This window comes from Bombina bombina, chromosome 4 (assembly GCF_027579735.1).
Source record: "Bombina bombina isolate aBomBom1 chromosome 4, aBomBom1.pri, whole genome shotgun sequence".
In the NCBI taxonomy this organism is placed as follows: Eukaryota; Metazoa; Chordata; class Amphibia; order Anura; family Bombinatoridae; genus Bombina; species Bombina bombina.
The window spans coordinates 1,149,484,983-1,149,507,482 of record NC_069502.1 but is presented as its reverse complement, the minus strand read 5'-3'; the positions used below and the strand labels follow the sequence as shown (position 1 = coordinate 1,149,507,482).

Genomic DNA, 22,500 nt, shown 5'->3' with positions numbered 1-22,500 from the left:
GGGGCAATGCCCCGCAAAAGGCCCTTTTAATGGCCATTGGTAGTTTAGTTTAGGTTAGTTTTTTTTATTTTGATAGGGCTATTAGATTAGAAGTAATTAGTTTAAATATTTGATCATTTCTTTTTTATTTTGTGTAATTTAGTGTTTTTTTTTGTAATTTAGTTAATTGTATTTAATTAATGTAATGTATTTAATTGTAGTGTAAGGTTAGGTGTTAGTGTAAGACAGGTTAGGTTTTATTTTACAGATAAATTTGTATTTATTTTAACTTGGTAGCTAGTAAATAGTTAATAACTATTTACTAACTAGTCTACCTAGTTAAAATAAATACAAACTTAGCTGTAAAATAAAAATAAAACCCAAGCTAGCTAAAATGTAACAATTAGTTATATTGTAGCTAGCTTAGGGTTTATTTTATAGGTAAGTATTTAGTTTTAAAAAGGAATTATTTAGTTAATGATATTAATTTTTATTTAGATTGATTTTAATTATATTAAAGTTAGGGGTGTTAGGGTTAGATTTAGGGTTAGGTTTAGGGGTTAATAACTTTAGTATAGTGGCGACGATGTTAGGGACAGCAGATCAGAGGTTAATAATATTTAAGTAAAAGAAGATAGTCTCCAGCAGTGAGCAAAGTGACTTTTATTTTTAAACACTGGTCAAATACAGCAACGTTTCGGGCTAACAATAAGGGCTTGAGAAAGGGCTTATTGTTAGTCCGAAATGTTGCTGTATTTGACCTGTGTTTAAAAATAAAAGTCACTTTGCTCACTGCTGGAGACTATCTTCTTTTACTTGAATTGTTTGGGCTTGGTCAGCCCTCTCCGTGCACTAGTGAGTAGTGGGTGCTGTATCCATTTCTATTCATTTGAAGTTAATAATATTTAACTAGTGTTTACGATGCGGGAGTGCGGGGGTTTTGGGGTTAAAATGTTTATTATAGTGGCGGCGATGTCCGTAGCGGCAGATTAGGGGTTAATAATTTTTTTTTAGTGTTTACGATGCGGGATGCGGGAGGGCCTCAGTTTAGGGGTTAATAGGTAGATTATGGGTGTTAGTGTACTTTTTAGCACTTTAGTTATGAGTTTTATGTTACAGCGTTGTAGCATAAAACTCATTACTGCTGACTTTCAGTTAACAGTATGGATCTTGACGGTATAGGGTGTACCGCTCACTTTTTGGCCTCCCAGGCAAACTCGTAATAACGGCGCTGTGGAAGTCCCATTGAAAAAGGACTTTTGGAAAGCTGCGGTAATTACGTCGCGTTACGGCCAAAAAAGTGTACGGTACAGCTAAACCTGCAAGACTCGTAATACCAGCGGTAGTGAAAAAGAGCCATAACGCTGCTTTTTCACTCATACCGCAAAACTCGTAATCTAGCCGCAAGTCTTTTAAACTGAATGTTCCAGGTACTGCTTCTTCTGATTTATCCTCTGAGGGTGAAGTTTTTTCAGATGACCAAGAGTCAGCCTCTGATCAAAGAGCTGAATCTTCCTCTTTTTTGTTTAACCTTGAACTCCTTCGTTCTCTTTTAAGAGAAGTGTTAGAATCCTAAGCTCCTTAAATGTATAAGTTCCTGAGGATAAGTCTATTAAACAGCTGATTTTAAATCTTAAGCCTTCTGTTAAGTCTCCTGAAGTATTTCCTGTTCCTGATTCTATCTCCGAGATCATTTCTTAGAATGGTCTAAGCATGGTATCCCTTTTTAATCCTGCTCACGAATTTGAAAGGAAGTTTAATTTGCTTGCTTCAAATGTAGAGCTTTGGGAATCTTTTCCTAAGGTGGATAGGGCTTACTTTAGTCTCTGTACCTGAAGATTGTACCTCTGTTATAGTCCCTATTGAAATTAGAGTCTTTTCATAGAAAGGCTTTTTCCAGAAAGCAGTTGTTTTTTTTTAGGCGAGCAATATGTATTGTTTGGACTATTCTTCATCTTGTTCAATGAGGACAGTTCATGTCTTCTATAGATGGGAAGGATGCTTGTTTTAATTTCCCTACTCACAGGGATCATCATTGTCAGTTTGGTCTGGCTTCCGCTCCCAAATTATTTTTCGAAGGTTCTGGTGTCTCTTTTATCTGTGATAAGAGCTCAGGGTTTTTGGTGGTTCCTTACCTTGATGATATCTTGGTACAGGTTCCATCTTGGGATGCAGCCTGGGGTCCCAGAGAGCACAGAGAGTTTTGTTACTTTGAGTGATGAAGTTGTATATATATATATATATATATATATATATATATGTGTGTATATATATATATATATATATATATATATATATATATATATATATATATATGTGTGTATATATATATATATATATATATATATATATATATATATATATATATATATACAGGGAGTGCAGAATTATTAGGCAAGTTGTATTTTTGAGGATTAATTTTATTATTGAACAACAACCATGTTCTCAATGAACCCAAAAAACTAATTAATATCAAAGCTGAATAGTTTTGGAAGTAGTTTTAGTTTGTTTTTAGTTATAGCTATTTTAGGGGGATATCTGTGTGTGCAGGTGACTATTACTGTGCATAATTATTAGGCAACTTAACAAAAAACAAATATATACCCATTTCAATTATTTATTTTTACCAGTGAAACCAATATAACATCTCAACATTCACAAATATACATTTCTGACATTCAAAAACAAAACAAAAACAAATCAGTGACCAATATAGCCACCTTTCTTTGCAAGGACACTCAAAAGCCTGCCATCCATGGATTCTGTCAGTGTTTTGATCTGTTCATCATCAACATTGCGTGCAGCAGCAACCACAGCCTCCCAGACACTGTTCAGTGAGGTGTACTGTTTTCCCTCCTTGTACATCTCACATTTGATGATGGACCACAGGTTCTTAATGGGGTTCAGATCAGGTGAACAAGGAGGCCATGTCATTAGATTTTCTTCTTTTATAGCCTTTCTTGCCAGCCACGCTGTGGAGTACTTGGACGAGTGTGATGGAGCATTGTCCTGCATGAAAATCATGTTTTTCTTGAAGGATGCAGACTTCTTCCTCTACCACTGCTTGAAGAAGGTGTCTTCCAGAAACTGGCAGTAGGACTGGGAGTTGAGCTTGACTCCATCCTCAACCCGAAAAGGCTCCACAAGCTCATCTTTGATGATACCAGCCCAAACCAGTACTCCACCTCCACCTTGCTGGCATCTGAGTCGGACTGGAGCTCTCTGCCCTTTACCAATCCAGCCACGGGCCCATCCATCTGGCCCATCAAGACTCACTCTCATTTCATCAGTCCATAAAACCTTAGAAAAATCAGTCTTGAGATATTTCTTGGCCCAGTCTTGATGTTTCAGCTTGTGTGTCTTGTTCAGTGGCGGTCGTCTTTCAGCCTTTCTTACCTTGGCCATGTCTCTGAGTATTGCACTCCTTGTGCTTTTGGGCACTCCAGTGATGTTGCAGCTCTGAAATATGGCCAAACTGGTGGCAAGTGGCATCTTGGCAGCTGCACGCTTGACTTTTCTCAGTTCATGGGCAGTTATTTTGCGCCTTGGTTTTTCCACACGCTTCTTGCGACCCTGTTGACTATTTTGAATGAAACGCTTGATTGTTCGATGATCACGCTTCAGAAGCTTTGCAATTTTAAGAGTGCTGCATCCCTCTGCAAGATATCTCACTATTTTTTACTTTTCTGAGCCTGTCAAGTCCTTCTTTTGACCCATTTTGCCAAAGGAAAGGAAGTTGCCTAATAATTATGCACACCTGATATAGGGTGTTGATGTCATTAGACCACACCCCTTCTCATTACAGAGATGCACATCACCTAATATGCTTAATTGGTAGTAGGCTTTCGAGCCTATACAGCTTGGAGTAAGACAACATGCATAAAGAGGATGATGTGGTCAAAATACTCATTTGCCTAATAATTCTGCACTCCCTGTACAGTACGTATATATATATATATCTGTATATATATATATGTATATATATATATATATATATATATATATATATATATATATATTCTGGAAATCTGTGTATTTTTCAGGGCTCTTCAGTTCTGGCCTCTCCTGAAAAGAGAGATTTATTTGCATTTCCAGTCAGGCAATGTCACACAAGAGGCTTTCATCTCATCAGTCATCAAGGGGTAACTTGCAGTTCTCTGGTGATAAGGGAGGTTTCCTGAATTCTTACTTGGGCAGAGAGCAATCCCTTCATCTAGGGAATGGTTTCTTCATCTGAAAGTCTTCAGTCAGATTGTAGCCCTTTGTGGTCTTCCGGAAGTAGATCTATCTCCCCAGATTCTTTGTTTGTGGAAGCTTTAGTAGCTTCTTGGTTATTTCGCCCAGCCTACATTTTTCACCTCTTTTTCTGTTAGCAAGGGTAATTGCCAGCATGAAGCAGGAGGTATCATCATTAATCCTAATTACTGCAGTGTGGCTTTGCAGGATTTGGTTTGCAGTTCTGGTACAGATGTCCAGTTGTCTTCAGTGGCCTCTTCCTGTATGTCACAAACTAAGATCTTAAACAGATTTCTGCCCTTTTTTTTACCAGATCAGTTGCTATTTCATCAGGTATCTGATTTAATTTGCAATGCAAAATTTTGGTCTGCCTTACATATTTTTTCTAATTTCTACCATTTTGATATTTTTGATTTTTCTGAAGCTGCTTTTGATATATTGAGTGAATTAAGTGGGAGGTATCACTTCTCATTAGCCATACAGTCTGCTTAATTCACTCAGTAATGCATGCGCTCATGATCCTTCACAATCTGTGAGGATTGGAGGAAGGATGTGAGCAAGCGCAGCAGATCTGCTTTTAGATAAGTGCATAAAGCAGGCGGTAGGGCTTCTTGGTGTCTGTACTACCAGCTTATGTTGCTGTATATTTACTTACATTATATGGCCAAATGTATTGGTACTTATTCATGAGTCTGCACTGTCTAAAATTGAAGTCTGTAAATAGCACTGAAATAAGGGGGCAGTCGGAGAACGCTTAGATACAAGGTAATCACAGAGGTAAAAAGTCTATTAATATATCTGTGTTGTTGTAAAAAACTGGGGAATGGTTAATAAAGAGATTATCTATCTTTTTAAACAATAACAATTTTGGAGTAGAGTGTCCCTTTAATGCCCTTGTTTTGAAATGGAATGCCCAACAAGATCATATAGATGTAATGGTCAGGTGTCAATGAAGGGCTCAATTTATCAAACACGGGTGGACAAAATGACCTCTGTCCGCCCGGGTTCTCGCATTTAACATTGCACACGTGCACTCCTGTGTGCTTGCGTGTAACCCCACCCCCTGCTTGTACGCAGCCAATCACATGTGGCCTGGAGCTGCCAATCTCCCCAGTTGGAAGAACAGGGCAGGGAAAATCCTGACTGCAGTTTCTCTTGTGTGAACCTGCAGTCAAGGTAAAGAGCTTAATAAATCTAACTTCCTTATAGTCATTTATCTTAACATGTTTTAGAAATGATCTAGAAAGGTGAACATTTAAATGAAAAAATACTTGCTGAACAGGTGACAAATGTAATATTATCTCTGGGTCGAAGATTTCATGTTATATCTTAACTATTTGATTTATGTTTAAGAATACAGAACTCAAATGTATATCTATGTAAAATTATAGCCTTTTTTTACAAATTTTTTGTACAAGATTTTTTTTGTTTTTTTTTGTAAGTGACTAAGTTGTCACTTTTATTGATTACATATCATTATTCCTTGCATTGATTACATTTTGTTTATACTGTATTTTACTTATTATTTGACTTGTTATAGATCAATCTAAATAAAAAAATGTTTATAAAATGGATCATTAATGAAAGAATTGCTTTCTGTTTTTTTTGCCCCCTCCTCTAAAAATAAATTAATACATTTAATCTAATTTTAGTTAAATGTCATAATTCAATTGCAATAATACATTAACTTTCTGTTTAAGCAGCAGAAAAATGTTCTAGGTTATGAGCTATATTTGATAGCTTTTTTGTTAAATTAGAAAAAAAAAATTGTTTTGTTAACATATGAACTGAGCATGTGCAAAAAAGAGTTTTTGGAACAGCAAAGATGTGTCACTCTGAATAGGCCAATATGAGTTTTCAAGAGGCTAAAGTTGTTGAAATATTAAATAATTTTTCAACTTTTCCAAGTTGCTTATACAATGTGTTTGTTGTGTTTGAATATTGTTGTCAAATTGTCTCAATGCAAAGAATTAATGGCGTTTACAAGGTGGAATGAGGTGTTTGCAGGACTTTCTAATGGATTGGAATTGTCTTGAACGTGATGAAAAATGACCAATTTGATTGAAAACCCCTTTGCGGGGTTAAACACACAGTAGTCTAGGGTCAATGATGTAATGGATTAGAGCATGTTATTTCTTTACTATAATGGCCCTTTAAGTCATGAATTTTGACATCCATGGCCGTTGCCCCAAAGTCTTATTCTTCGTGCCTATGCGTGCAACAATAACCTCTGAATCTATGTTCTTTTTTTAGGATTTGATGATTTTAACACTTGTTCGGTCCCGGAAGTACCAGAGAATGGCTATAGGACACAGAGTATAGAAGTTTTCTTTGAAAACACTGTTGTTCGATTCCATTGCCAGAATGGATATAAACTCAAAGGCCCAGCTAAGAAAATGTGTGTGCAGCTGTTCAATGGCTCACTTACCTGGAAACCTAGTGAAAAACCACAGTGCCTCCAAGAAGGTAAGTTAGTGCTTGTTTCTAATCTATCTGTAACTTTAAAACACATGTATGAAATGTCCTTCTCCAAAACCAGCCCTAATTCATTAGAATTGCAAAATCTGGGGTCAGTCCCATAAATATAGAATGGTCTTATACTCGGGGTGGTCACCCAGCCTATCATTTTAAGGTTCAAGTCAAGTTGTATAATAAAGAATAACTATTGAGTTAAGGGCCCTATGATGATGAAACTTCTAAATCTGCTGGTATCTAATTTTAAACAAACAATTGGTTAAAATGTGTCTTTTGGTCCTAGAATCTTTAGTTTCTAAATTATGCTGTATAATTTTGTATTTAAATGTATGCTGATTAGCATGACTGATATTTGTTTTCTGAGAAATGTAGCAACCTTACTCATACTTTGTTTAAGGTTTTGATGTTTTTTTTCATTATTTTGTATTATTCGACTATGTTTGGCCATTAATTACTATGGTTTTATTACTTGGAAATTAACTGCTTGCTTGTGCATAACAACCTGTTCTAATCATGAAGGGGAATTGAGGATCACAGCACCATATCAGTGATTCCCCTACGCTGCAGGCCTAATCATTGGTGGCATAGCGGGTGACATTCCCAGATCTACATGGGCGTGCCGGTGAAGTCACAAGTCACTACAGATGTGAGTAGAGAGTGGTGATGTCACAGAGGGGGCCAGACCATAAAATTAAAGGGAGTTAAGGGAGCTAGATGGAGTGGTTGCTGGTCAAGCCCCTTAATCTCTGCTCCCTTACTAGCCACAGACCCACAAGAGACCTGAAAGATAATTGCCTGGTCTTGGAAAGCCACAAGAAAGCAGATCTTAAAAAAGTTCAAACACAGTACATTGGGATTTGGTTGAGAATGGGACATTTTATGCTCTATAAAAATATGTTATGTCTAGAGACCCTTAATAAAGTTAATTTTCTAGTAGACAAGTCCCTCTCTTAAAAAAAAATAAACAAAAAATTATATGAATTTTGTCTGTATAGTCAGGGGATCACTGTGGTTTTTCTGTTCTGCACAATGTCTCTCTAATCTATATTATAACCCCAAAAGCCTGTATGAGCCCCTATTTCACATTTGGCTGCCCTTGATGACAATTTAGTAAGGTGATAACAGTAACTGCAGTGGTCACCTGGCCATTTTCAATATTATTTACTAAACTCTTAACAAAAATATACTTTTTTTTTTTTTACCTTTTTGCCACAGCTATCTCATGTCATGAAATATAAATATAATAATGGTATACACCTACAGATCCCCAAATCCGAAATCCAAATTTATTCTGAAATCCAAACTTTTTAATTAAGATTATTTTAAAAATAAAATTATCAAAAATTATATTTTCTTCCCTGCCTATAACTCACAATGTTCTCTGCCTGTGTCTTTGTTTTGATTTTTGGGGCTGCTGAAAAAAAACAATATATAATTTGTGAGGGTCACTCCCATACATTTGACCTACAATTGTGTTTAAAAGAAGGTAGCAAAAAAAAATTAAAATTGACTCCCCCCTAATACTTTTCAATTAGATTTCTGGGACCCATTTTATATGAAACTTTTACAATATGTAGATGCTAATATAATATTGGCCGGAGATTTTAATTTATCAGCGCATTCATTTTTGGACAGGCTTCGGAAAAGGAATCTTATTAGATATAATCGAAATTTTACTAAAAAATTAAAACTCAGAGATATCTGGCGTATACAGAACCCGGACTCTAAAATGTATACATGTCAATCAAAAGCCCACCATACATTTTTCCAGGATAGATATGTTTTTAATTGGGGATTATATGACTCGTTTTGATACTAAGGCTGATATTAAGGAGGTACTGATTTCAGATCATGCAATTATTACACTGTCAATTAAAAGTAAGAAGGCTCAGGAAAAAGGTGTCGGGAATTCCCTTATAACTTGCAAAAAAGCAAAGAACATGTAAACATTGGGTATTTCTAACCCCCCCCACACACACACACACACACACACACATATCTAATAAATGACTTAGGGTTCAGGAATTGGTTGATTGGAAAATGGCTGTAGTATAAACAGTTTAATTAAGAGTATGAATCTAAAATAGAGATATTCTGGGAGAATGCTAAAGTGGTACTCAGAGGAGAGAATAAGGCATACATGGTTAAAAAAAAAAAAAAGAAGATGCTGGAAAGCAAGAGAACTCATATTGGCCAATCAACTCGGAAATAAATATATAACATATATACAATCTCAGAATAAGGATAACTGGAATAAATATCAAAAAGCAAAACTTGAAAGAGAAACTTTTCTTAATCAACAGATGGTTAAAGCAGAGATTAAAAACAAAACTAATTTCAACAAATATGGTCCAAAGTCTGTGAAAATTTTAGTTAATGTGGTAAAAAGCAGAAAAAAAGAATATTATTGAAGCAATTAGAGTAGGTGAGCATAGGCGGACTAACACTAAAGAGATTCAGGATACATTTTTCCAGCATTTTCAAAAGATCTATTCTCAGGACCATATATCTGTAACCAATAAGGAATCTTTTTGACGCTTTTTAAATCTTCCTAAAATCTCCCTAGATTCCCTATCAGAGTTAAATAGAGAGATTCAGCAGGATGAAATCTTACAAGTAATTAGGAGTTCTGCCAATTTGAAAGCCCCAGATTAAATCCCGTCTGAGTTTTATAAAATTCTAGTGGACCATATTACGCCTATTCTCTTCTCTCTCTACAATAAATATTATATTCAAAATGAGATGTTATCTAATTTCTTTACACTATCTAAGATAATTCTAACATAAGTCTTAATTCTAAAAAAAGAGAAGAATCCTGAGTCAATGGACTCCTATCGTCCTATTTCACTCCTCAATTGTGACTACAAATTCCTTGCTGCTATTTTAGCCAATCGTCTTAAAAAAGTCCTTGACCCTCTTATACACCCTGATCAAACGGGGTTTATGCAGGGGAGAACATTAATGAAAAACATCAGAACAGTTTTAACTCTCATAGAGTATTACTAGGCAAAATTCTCTACACAGAAAGGTAAAAAAACAGGAAATAGGGGATTTTGCGTTGATTACCCTGGATACCGAAAAGGCGTTTGATTCAATCGCATGAGATCACTTATTTACCTCCCTTGAAAAATTTGGGCTAACTGAACATTTTAAAAATTTTATTAAATTGATTTATAAAAATCCTGCATCTTCTCTTATTATTAACGGTAGCAACTCACCAAATATTTTTCTTAAGAAGGGGACAAGACAGGGATGTACACTCTCCCCATTATTATTTAATATCTCTTTAGAATCTCTTGCAGTGTTTTTCAGGAATAAGCTAGTGGGAGTCTCGATTTGGGGTAGAGAGTATGCATTATCTCTATATGCGGACAATATCTTATTATATATGAGAAACACAAAGGAAACAATACCAAAATTATTAGATATATTGGAAGTATACAACCCATTTACAGGATATCAAATTAACGCTAACAAGTCAGAAATATTATGGATTATTAAACACAAGAATAGTTTAACAGAAAATCCTTTCTCCCTGGCAACAGAGAAAATAAAATATCTTGGAATAGTGCTTTCTAAAGACCCTAACCAGGGGCATGAACTGAAATATCCACAGCTATGGGTAAAAATCTTAGCTGCATTAAATGACTGGTCGATACTCCCTCTATCTCTTTCTGCAAAAATGTCTTTGATTAAAATAATACTATTCCCCCAAATTTTCTTTCTCATACAAAATGTTCCAGATTTTATTTATAGTAAGGATCTAAAAAAGTTTTATTCACATTGTTCGAAATTTTTTGGGGGCAAAGGAAAACCTTATATTTTTATTAACAGGCTTACTCGCGGTACAGAGGTATGGCATTGCCTGATATTAAAATATATAACTGTTCTAGTATGGCTAAAATTGCGTTAGACTGGCTAAGAAGGTCGGAATATATTACAAGCTACCAAGTGGAAGAGAATATAACTTTCTTGTATTCACTCAAAGCACTTTTACATATACCTAGAATTGAAAAATTAAAAATGAATATCGCTAAATATACAATTCTTAATATAGTTAAGGCCTGGAATAAAATCTGTAAAGGGCTAAATATAGATAAATCCATTGCTACTCTTTTGCCAATTCAAGGGAACCTGGAATTTGAGCCTGGATTAGACTCTAGAATCTTCCAAACGTGGGCGCAGAATTGTGTTAATTTTGTGTTTCAACTCCTAGATGAAGAAACAAACTCAAATAAGTTATTCGAACAGCTGGTCCAGGAGTTTAGCCTGAATAATAAAGATTTTTATGCTTACCTCCAAGTAAGACATTTTGTTACAATATAGAAGGACCTTGCAAAAGAAACTTGCTCTCTGGGAGCTCTGGACATGATAATTAAACAATATCAATCAGGCCTTTACTCCACTGCTCTTCTATATAAAACCTTTATATTATAGCAGGGTAAAAAGGACTTAGGGACGTTATATTCTAAATGGGCTACTGATTTAGAGAATCTTCATTTCGACGAATTTAAAGATGTTTTCACTAGAATTAATAAATATACAGTATGTATAACGTGGAAGGAGGCGGCGGCCCATATGAAATTAATAAATAGATTGTATATCACCCCCCTTATGAGGTCAAAATGGAATCCTATTTAAAGAATCTCATGTTCTTGATGCCATTTAGGGGAGGCGGACCAAAATTTATCTTAGCAATCCTTGCAACTGACTGGTACCCTTTGGAGTGGAAAAATATTTGTAAATAGGAGATGGAGAGGAGTGCGAAAGATAAAGAGTAGAGGGGGTTCCCCTTCTGCTTTTTTTGGTTTTATATCTATGTATTTTGTTGTTAGACTGGATAGGAGATCAATGAATGGAAAGAAAGTTCGAAAATCATGAGCACATAGAATACTATGTTAAAGATTACATGTGTTAATTTATTTTTATCTTAGGTTTTTGTTTTGCTTTAGAAATACATATTAATGTCATGGACACTGTTGTATCTTGCATGATTATGCATATGGGGAAAAGGTATAAATGTCATGGGTGCTGATTTTCTAACCCATCAAAAGTGATTATATTTTACAAAATGTATATATTCTGTTCATTTTATTATTTGTTAATTATTTTCCTGGACATTGTGCTTTTTTTGTAACCTTTTATGATCATGTTCAGTTAAGGGTTTTTTTTTATATTTTTTTTTCTGTAGCACTGTATGTATGATTGTTGTAAGTTGCCTTTTGTTGAAAGAAAAAAAAAAAGTAAAAAAAAATAAAAATTTTTTGACTAAACACTGGGGTGTGAAAATGGTTTAGCAGTGAAAGGGTTAATATTTAAAAATTAGGTTTTTAAAAACAGCCAGTAATAAAAAAAGCTTACAAGAATGATATGGCAGCAAGTAGTGAGCAATGCAATGTAAAAATAACAATTAAAGGGTTAATAACAGTTAAAGGGACAGTCAACACCAGAATTTTTATTGTTTTAACCCCTTAAAGACCGAGGACGTGCAGGGTACGTCCTCTAAAAAAAGTCACTTAACGACCAAGGACGTACCCTGCACGTCCTCGGTCTGGAAAGCAGCTGGAAGCGATCCGGCTTGCTTCCAGCTGCTTTCCGGTTATTGCAGTGATGCCTCGATATCGAGGCATCCTGCAATAACCTTTTGTAGCCATCCGATGCAGAGAGAGCCACTCTGTGGCCCTCTCTGCACCGCACATCCATGGCTTTCTTCGTTGGTGGGTGGGAGCCTGTGTGGGAGGCGGGTGGCGGCCATCGATGGCCCTGGTGATGTGAAGGGGGGGCGGGATCGTGGGCGGGGATAACCGGGGGCGCGTACGGACGCGCACACGTGCACGGGGAGGCGGGCGCGGGCGTGTGCATGGGGAGGGAGCAAGTGGCAACCGCTACATTACAGAACATTTTACCTGAATAGTGGGGGAAAAGTGGGGGGGAGTTAAAAATCAACAAAACAAAGTATCACCGGGGGTGTTGGGTTGCTCTGTGGAGGGGGAAGCTACACTACAGAAAAAAAAACCGGGATAAAAATAATAAAACACATTTTTCCTGCAAACTGGGTACTGGCAGACAGCTGCCAGTACCCAAGATAGCCCCCAATAAGGCAGAGGGGGAAGGTTAGAGAGCTGTTTGGGGAGGGATCAGGGAGGTTGGGGGCTAAGGGGGGATTCTACACAGCAGCATATGTAAATATGCTAAAAAACAAATAAAAAAACAAAAAAGATACCTTTTATTTTAGTACTGGCAGACTTTCTGGGGTGGATGAGGGAAGGAAGCGGTTTGGGAGGGATCAGGGGGTGTGATGTGTCGGGTGGGAGGCTGATCTCTACACTAAAGCTAAAATTAACCCTGCAAGCTCCCTACAAGCTACCTAATTAACCCCTTAACTGCTAGCCATAATACATGTGTGATGCGCAGCAGCATTTAGCGGCCTTCTAATTACCAAAAAGCAACACCAAAGTCATATATGTCTGCTATTTCTGAACAAAGGGGATCCCAGAGAAGCATTTACAACCATTTGTGCCATAATTGCACAAGTTGTTTGTAAATAATTTCAGTGAGAAACCTAAAATTGTGAAAAATGTAAAGTTTTTTTTTAATTTGATCACATTTGGTGGTGAAATGGTGGCATGAAATATACCAAAATGGGCCTAGATCAATACTTGGGGTTCTCTACTACACTGCACTAAAGCTAAAATTAACCCTAGAAGCTCCCTACATGCTCCCTAATTAACCCCTTCACTGCTGGGCATAATACACGTGTGGTGCGCAGTGGCATTTAGCAGCCTTCTAATTAGCAAAAAGCAAAGCCAAAGCCATATATGTCTGCTATTTATGAACAAAGGGGATCCCAGAGAAGCATTTACAACCATTTATTCCATAATTGCATAAGTTGTTTGTAAATAATTTCAGTGAGAAACCAAAAGTTTGTGAAAAAGTGAACAGTTTTTTTTATTTGATCGCATTTGGCGGTGAAATGGTGGCATGAAATATACCAAAATGGGCCTAGATCAATACTTTGGGATGTCTTCTAAAAAATATATATATACATGTCAATGGATTTTCAGGGATTCCTGAAAGATATTAGTGTTCCAATGTAACTAGCGCTAATTTTGAAAAAAAAGTGGTTTGGAAATAGCAAAGTGCTACTTGTATTTATGTCCCTATAACTTGCAAAAAAGCAAAGAACATGTAAACATTGGGTATTTCTAAACTCAGGACAAAATTTAGAAGCTATTTAGCATGGGTGTTTTTTGGTGGTTCTAGATGTGTGACAGATTTTGGGGGTCAAAGTTAGAAAAAGTGTGTTTTTTTCCAGTTTTTCATCATATTTTATAATTTTTTTTATAGTAAATGATAAGATATGATGAAAATAAGGGTATGTTTAGAAAGTTCATTTAATGTCGAGAAAAACGGTATATAATATGTGTGGGTACAGTAAATGAGTAAGAGGAAAATTACAGCTAAACACAAACACCGCAAAAATGTAAAAATAGCCTTGGTCCCAAACGGACATAAAATGGAAAAGTGCTGTGGTCATTAAGGGGTAAAAAGATAGATAATCCCTTAATTAACAATTCCCCAGTTTGCATAACCAACACAGTTATAATTATACACGTTTTACCTCTGTAATTACTTTGTATCTAAGCCTCTGCAGACTGCCCCCTTATTTCAGTTCTTTTGACAGACTTGCATTTTAGCCAATCAGTGCTCACTCCTCAGTAAATTCATGTGCATGATCTCAATGTTATCTATATGAAACACATGAACTAATGCCCTCTAGTGGTGAAAACTATCAAAATGCATTTAGATTAGAGGCGGCCTTCAAGGTCTAAGAAATTAGCATATGAACCTCCTAGGTTTAGCTTTCAACTAAGAATACCAAGAGAACAAAGCAAAATTGGTGATAAAAGTAAATTGGAAAGTTGTTTAAAATGACATGCCCTATCTGAATCCTGAAAGTTTTTTTGGACTTGACTGTCCCTTTAAACTAGATAAATGTGATTAACAGTTATAAAAACAAGAAATATCTAAAAACACTGTGCAAATAAAAATAGTTTTATATATATATATATATATATATATATATATATATAATGGCCTAGATTATAAGTGGAACACTATTGTTAGTGCAGGATGCATTATCTATATCACGGCCCTGCGCTAAGAATAGTGCATCATCTGGTATTAAAAGTCAATGGTAAAAGAGATTTACCAGAGAATGTTAGCGGGACCAACATTGTTATTGCGCGCCATATACTTTAAATGAATAGCACGGCTATTATGCATTCATATACATATTGAAATATATTTTGACACATATATACATATATGCATACACACATACATATACATATTGAAATTACATACACCTATATACTGTATGTGTGTGTGTATATATATATATATATATATATATATATATATATACACATACAAATCCACACATAGGGCGCCATGTACTAAGAGGCGGGCGGACAGCTTCTTAACTCGCGAAGCTGTCTGCCCGCCTCCGCTACACACGGGCAGCGGATCTATTGATCTGCTTGCCCGTATGTATCATTACACACTCATCGGAGTGTGTAATGCCCGCCCCTTCAATCGCGCGACCAATCACGCGACTGAAGGGGCTGTCAATCACCGAGAGCGAGCGTGCTCTCAGCGATTTTGCTTCGCCACCTAAGAGGTGGCGTAGGGTGTAGGAAGCAGCGGTCTAATTACCGCTGCTTCTTACATTGCGGGAAGCAGGCTCGCATATGCGAACCTGCCCCGCAAAGGCTCCGGAGCAGCTTTCGTACATGGAGCCCATACTGTATATTCATACACACATACATATTTAAATTTTCATACACACATATTTACATATATACATACAGACAAATCCACACATAAACACATAAAGACATACACACATACATATATATATATTGAAATATACAAATAAACATATTCATATATGCATATACATATACATATTAAAATTACATACACCTATATACTGTATGTGTATATATATATATATATATATATATATATACACACACACACACATCCACACATACTTTATATTCATACACACATACATATTTAAATTTTCATACATACATATTTACATATACACAAATCCGCACATAGACACATACACACATACATATATATATATTGAAATATACATACAAACATTCATATATGCATACACACATACATATACATATTGAAATATACACATATACACCAATATGCATCAATTATAAAGCATAGATTATAACTCCACTATTTTTCCTGTGTATTAACCTTCAGGTTAGCGCTCAAGCGATATCCAGGACCTGTGTTTTTCAGTTTGAGGGAATTGACATGGTTGGGCTATGAGTCCTCCAGATGTTAGTGCGCCCTAGACTTTCACTCGAATACTAACATTTTATTTTCCACTTGTAATGTGGAATTAAAATGAATGTATTATACATTGTGTTCTAGCAATGTTAGTGCACCACTTGTAATCTAGGCTAATATTCTGGTCTTGAAAGTGCAGATTATCTTGAGAGAGGAGAGGAAAAATACATAGCATAATACTGTATAACTGTCAAATACTGTATAAACTACAGGAGAAAATCTAAGTTAAAAATGATACATGTACATACTATATTGTGACTTGATTCGTAAAATGAATGTTTCTTACGAGTAAGACAACTTAGCCACATTTCTTCAACTGCTCTTTTGATCTATACATTTGATCTATATATCTCATATGTTTACTCTTCCCTATAACCCCAGTTAGTTTTCTTTGCTACATAGCTTTAGTTTAAAGGGACAGGAACCCCATCATTTTCTTGTGCGATTCATATACAATTTTAATCAACTTTACAATTTACTTCTTATATCAAATTTGCTTCATTCTCTTGTTATCTTTTGCTGACAGAACACTAGCAGCTTGTTGAACACATCTAGTTAGCCAGTCACAAGAGACAAATGTGTGCAGGCACCAATCAGCATCTAGCTCCAACTAGTATAGGATATGTGCATATTCTTTTTCATCAAGGGATACTAAGAGAACAAAGAACATTTGAAAATAGAAGTGAATTTAGAAGTATATTAAAATTAAAGGCTCAATCTGAATCATGCAAGTTAAATTTTAACTTTCCTATAAAAGTATTTGTAAAAGTATATTTTTGTAACCTCTTGAATCCAAAAGAGTAGTGCCTTTTTTTTTTTTTTTTAACAAAAACACGCTTTCTTTGTTTTCAAAACATCTTTTCTACATTTTTGTAGCATCTTCCCACGCTAACAGAATTCTTTACTTCAGTTTTTTTAATGCCTGCTTGCAAATAAAAAAAATTAAACATTGGATTGAGGAAGTATGCTCTGTAGATTGTGAGTAGGTGTGCGGTTTGTCAGTTTTTCAGTGTGAAACCATATAGTTACACAATTATAGCTAAACATTCCTTTTATTTTCATATCAGAATGGAAGACACACTATCAGTATAAAATGTATCCAGACAGTTTAAAAAATATGTCTTGAATATAATTTTTAAATATATATCCCTACTGATATCTTTTTACATTGCATCAGTTCTGTATATGTTGCTGATTTGAGGACTGCACAGCAGGGAGCCTCATGTCATTGCTTCATTGAAACTGTTCCAGAAACTGAGGGGCTATTCCAGTTTGGGGCTACATCCCTCTGTCCTGAAACTGGTTAACATTTTTCATTATTTTACCTTTGGAAAAAATATGTAAGCACTCCCTGCCCCATGCACTGCTAAGAGTGCATTTTCCAATATGGATATTTAGAATATTACTTTGGAAGCCCTTTCAAATTGTTTGCCCAAACCCATGGATATATAGCTTGTTTTCCTGCTGCCCTGCTAATCACTCTCACAACATTTTGTACTTGTTTTAGACTTTTTTTTATGCATTAAGACCTTTGGGCATGAACTTCTCAACATACTGCACTTATGTGGGACTTGCCAAGGTTGTTGGTATATTTACTAAGACCCTGGGGTATCATTAAATTACATGTTTATTATAAAAGTTGATTTGTTCCCTTGGCATCATATCTTGAAAAGCATACCTAGAGAGGCTAAGGAGCATCAATGCGCATACTGGGCGATAGCTGGGGATTGGTGGCTAAACATACACATATGCCTCTTGTCATTGGCTCACCAGATATATTCAGTGCCCTAAACAGAATCTCACAGGGGAGGGTGAAGTTAACAGTGGACCACCTGACACTAATATAAAGGGGCATATCTATCAAGCTCCATATGGAGTTTGAAGCCCCGTGTTTCTGGCGAGCCTTCAGGCTCGAAAGAAACACCAGTTATGAAACAGCGGTCTAAAGACCGATGCTCTATAACCTGTCCGCCTGCTCTGATGAGGTGGACAGACATCGCCGCAATTCAACCCGATCAAATACGATCGGGTTGATTGACACCCCCCTGCTAGCGGCCGCGTTGCACCAGCACTTCACAAGAGCTGCTGGTGCAATGCTGAATGCGGAGAGCATGTTGCTCTCCGCATTCAGCGAGGTCTGTCAGACATGATCTGCAATGTCGGATCATGTCTGACAGGCCTTTGATAAATAGTCCCCATTGTCTTAGTTTGCAGCAAATACACTCAGAGAGCTTTAGAGAATCAAGCTCATACATGGTATAATATCATCAGGGCAATATGTGCAACAAGCAAGAACGACTTGTTGTACACATGAGCTGCACATCATTTTAAAAATAATGGCTCAATGGTATCAAGGGTGACTTAAAAGGACATCACACAATAAACCAGTGCTTTCCAAACTGTGTGTCGTGACACATTAGTGTGTCAGCGGCAGTGTGTAGGTGTGTCCCTGCTTCAGCACAAATTTTTTTTGGTTTCCAACTTTCCACCTGTCTGCTACGCATATCATGTGGTTGACATGTGATTGATACCTAGTGGGTCAGAGATTATCTTAACCTATTGGCACAGCTTAGCGGGAACTGAAACTATTCCCATTGGCAGCACCTTGGCTCCTGACTGCACGTGTAGTCTCCTCAATCGGCTCGTGACTGCACGTGTAGTCAGTGAGTGGGACAGCAGTGTGTTTGAAGCGCGGGCAGTAGTCAGTCGGACTCGCAGAGCTCTGAGGGCAGCAGCTTAAATGCTGAGCTGAAGTCAGTGTTTGTTTTTTTTGCAGCTAGCTCCCAGTAGTGCAATGCTGCTCCTGCTCTTGATATATGGATAGGAAGTCAAAGCTTAAAAATGCTTGATGATGAAATGCGAGTGTCTTTATATAATATTCCACTAAATATTCAGAAATTGTGTTCATCCCAAACTCATACATCCTATTAAAATAGTAAGTAGCTATTGGTGTTATTAAACTTTTTCAATTCTTGCACATACTGTACATACTGTTACTTGTAAATACATTTTGTTATTATATAATTTATGTATGTGTCCGTATCTCTTAAAACCGTTAGTTTAACTTCCTGTTTGCTAGTACAACTGAATTACTGTGTCGCAAAATGATGTAGGTCTAAAAAGTGTGTCACCAACATGAAAAGTTTGGAAAGCTCTGCACTAAACAAATGCTAGATAGAATGATGCAGTCAAATAAAAGATTAGTCTGAGAATAACATGTAGATGTATTTTTTAAAGTTTCATTAGCTGTTTAAATATTGACAAAATAAGTGTAAAGTTTTAGTGTCTATAAAACAAAAGGAGCTGCCATGTTGTAACTTAGGTTACCTTCTCTGCTGTGGCCAATTAGGGGCAGTTATAAATAGGTCACTAGAGTGTGCAGCCAATGGCTGTGTGGAATATAACAGTGCTCTGCACTTCAATTTCTAACAGGAACTGAAAAGCTCACTATTTAAAAAATGGAATTACAGGACAAGAGGACAAAATAAAAAATGAAAGTATATTGCAGATTTTTTTAATATATACAATTTACCATCTCAAAGTGTTTAATGTCCATTTCAGTGTGTGCAGGGCATGACCAGCATATTAAATTATTATATAAATAAGCCAGGGCTGGCTTTAGGCAGGAGCTGTGAGTAGTTTCTGCATACAAACACCGTGACTCCAGCATTGCTAGAAGAAGGACATTTATTCTTTTATTGCATGATCCATAGGAGCAAAACGTACAAAAGGTTTCAGGCCTGCTAAAGACCCTTAGTCATGTAGTCATGAATATGTATAGCAAGCCTGAAACATTGGGGGGTAGTTATCAAGCCGTCAACCTCAAATACGCTGGAATTCTGCAGCGTATTTGTGGCGAGGCTGATTCGCCTAAGTTATCAAGCCCTACACACCGGCAAAAGTAGAATTTAGTGACGTAAGCTTCGATCCGCCGGACTCAGTCCGACACAGATCGATTCTTACGTCACTCCAGATGTTCCGAACACAAGTTCGGCACAATCTGACTACTTTTGTTAGTTATCAAAAAACTAGCAGGTACGCTCTGCACTTTTCCAGCCCAGCATACCTGGTTTTCAAACCGCCGCCCTGGAGGCGGCGGATCTCATAGGAATCAATAGGAGTCTGACCATAGCGAAAGTTCATGTTCGCTGCTGCCCGACATCCCATTGATTCCTATGGGAGCTGTCTACACCTAACACCCTAACATGTACCCTGAGTCTAAACACCCCTAATCTGCCCCCCTACATCGCCGCAACTAAATAAATGTATTACCCCCTAAACCGCCGTTCCCGGAGCCCACCGCCATGCTAATAAACTGATTAACCCCTAAACCGCCACTCCTGGTCCCTGCCGCAACTATAATATATGTATTAACCCCTAAACCGCCGCTCCCAGACCCCACCGCCACCTACATGATACCTAGTAACCCCTATCCTGCCCCCCCTATACCGTCGGCCTCTAAAATAAAGTTATTAACCCCTATCCTGCCGATCCCGGACCTCGCCGCAACTAAATAAATAGTTTAACCCCTAAACCACCGCTCCCGGACCCCGCCGCAACCTATATTAAACTTATTAAGCCCTAATCTGCCCCCCCTACACCGTCGCCACCTATAATAAATTTATTAACCCCTATCCTGCCCCCCCTAAACCGCTGCCACTGTAATAAAATTATTAACCCCTAAGTCTAACCCTAACCCTAACACCCCCCTAACTTAAATATTAATTAAATAAATCTAAATAATATTTCTCTTATTAAATAATTTAATCCTATTTAAAACTAAATACTTACCTTTAAAATAAACAATAATATAGCTACAATAAAAATAATAATTATATTGTAGCTATCTAAGGATTTATTTTTATTTTACAGGTAACTTTCAATTTATTTTAACTAGGTACAATAGCTATTAAATAGTTATTAACTATTTAATAGCTACCTAGCTAAAATAAAGAGAAATTAACCTGTAAAATAAAAACTAACCTAAGTTACAATTACACCTAACACTACACTATACTTTAATAAATTATTCCTATTTAAAACTAAATACTTACCTGTAATCGGAACAGCCAATACTTACCTGTGATCGGAACAGCCAATAGAATGCGAGCTCAATCTGATTGGCTGATTGGATCAGCCAATCGAATTGAACTTCAATCTGATTGGCTGATTCAATCAGCCAATCAGATTTTTTCTACCTTAATTCCGATTGGCTGATAGAATCCTATCAGCCAATCGGAATTGAAGGGACGCCATCTTGGATGACGTCCCTTAAAGGAATATCCATTCGTCGGTAGTCGTCGGGAAGAAGAGGATGGCTCTGCGTCGGCTCGTCTAAAGATGGCTCCGCTCCGCTCCGGATGGATGAAGATTGAAGACGCCGCTTAGAAGATGACATCGCCCGGATGGAAGACTTCTTCAGCGCCGCCTGGATGATGACTTCATCGGATGGAAGATTTCTTCAGCGCCCCTTGGATGATGACTTCTGCCGCTCCGGATCTCCTCTTCGGTTCCATCGATGGTCTGCTGGCTGAAGACGACTCAAGGTAGGATGATCTTCAGGGGGGTAGTGTTAGGTTTTTTTAAGGGGGGTTTGGGTTAGATTAGGGGTATGTGGGTGGTAGGTTTTAATGTGGGGGGGGGTTGTATTTTTCTTTTACAGGCAAAAGAGCTGAATTCTTTGGGGCATGCCCCGCAAAAGGCCCTTTTAAGGGCTGGTAAGGTAAAAGAGCTTTGAACTTTTTAAATTTAGAATAGGGTAGGGCATTTTTTTATTTTGGGGGGCTTTGTTATTTTATTAGGGTCTTAGATTAGGTGTTAGTAGCTTAAAATTGTTGTTATATGTTTTAAATGTTTGTAACTTATTTTTTTATTTTTTGTAACTTAGCTTTTTTTATTTTTTGTACTTTAGTTAGTTTATCTAATTTAATTTAATTGTAGTTATTTGTAGCCAATTTATTTAATTAATGTAATGATAGTGTAGTGTTAGGTTTAATTGTAACTTAGGTTAGGATTTATTTTACAGGTAATTTTGTATTTCTTTTAGCTAGGTAGTTATTAAATAGTTAATAACTATTTAATAACTATTCTAACTAGCTAAAATAAATACCAAGTTACCTGTAAAATAAATATAAATCCTAAAATAGCTACAATGTAATTATTAATTACATTGCAGCTATCTTAGGATTTATTTTACAGGTAAGTATTTAGTTTTAAATAGGAATAATTTATTAAAGTATAGTGTAGTGTTAGGTGTAATTGTAACTTAGGTTAGTTTTTATTTTACAGGTAAATTTCTCTTTATTTTAGCTAGGTAGCTATTAAATAGTTAATAACTATTTAATAGCTATTGTACCTAGTTAAAATAAATTGAAAGTTGCCTATAAAATAAAAATAAATCCTAAAATAGCTAATTTATTTAAT

General features: G+C 36.5%; 1 protein-coding gene across 1 annotated transcript in view; it reads left to right on the top strand.

Annotated features, from left to right (window-relative positions):
* The window catches only part of LOC128658246 (sushi domain-containing protein 4-like), a 445,272-nt gene that overhangs the window by 263,103 nt on the left and 159,669 nt on the right, over positions 1–22,500 (top strand). Inside the window, exon 3 of the mRNA XM_053712783.1 lies at positions 6,469–6,681. Coding sequence (XP_053568758.1) covers positions 6,469–6,681 — 213 coding nt within the window. The remainder of the gene's footprint in view (positions 1–6,468; positions 6,682–22,500) is intronic.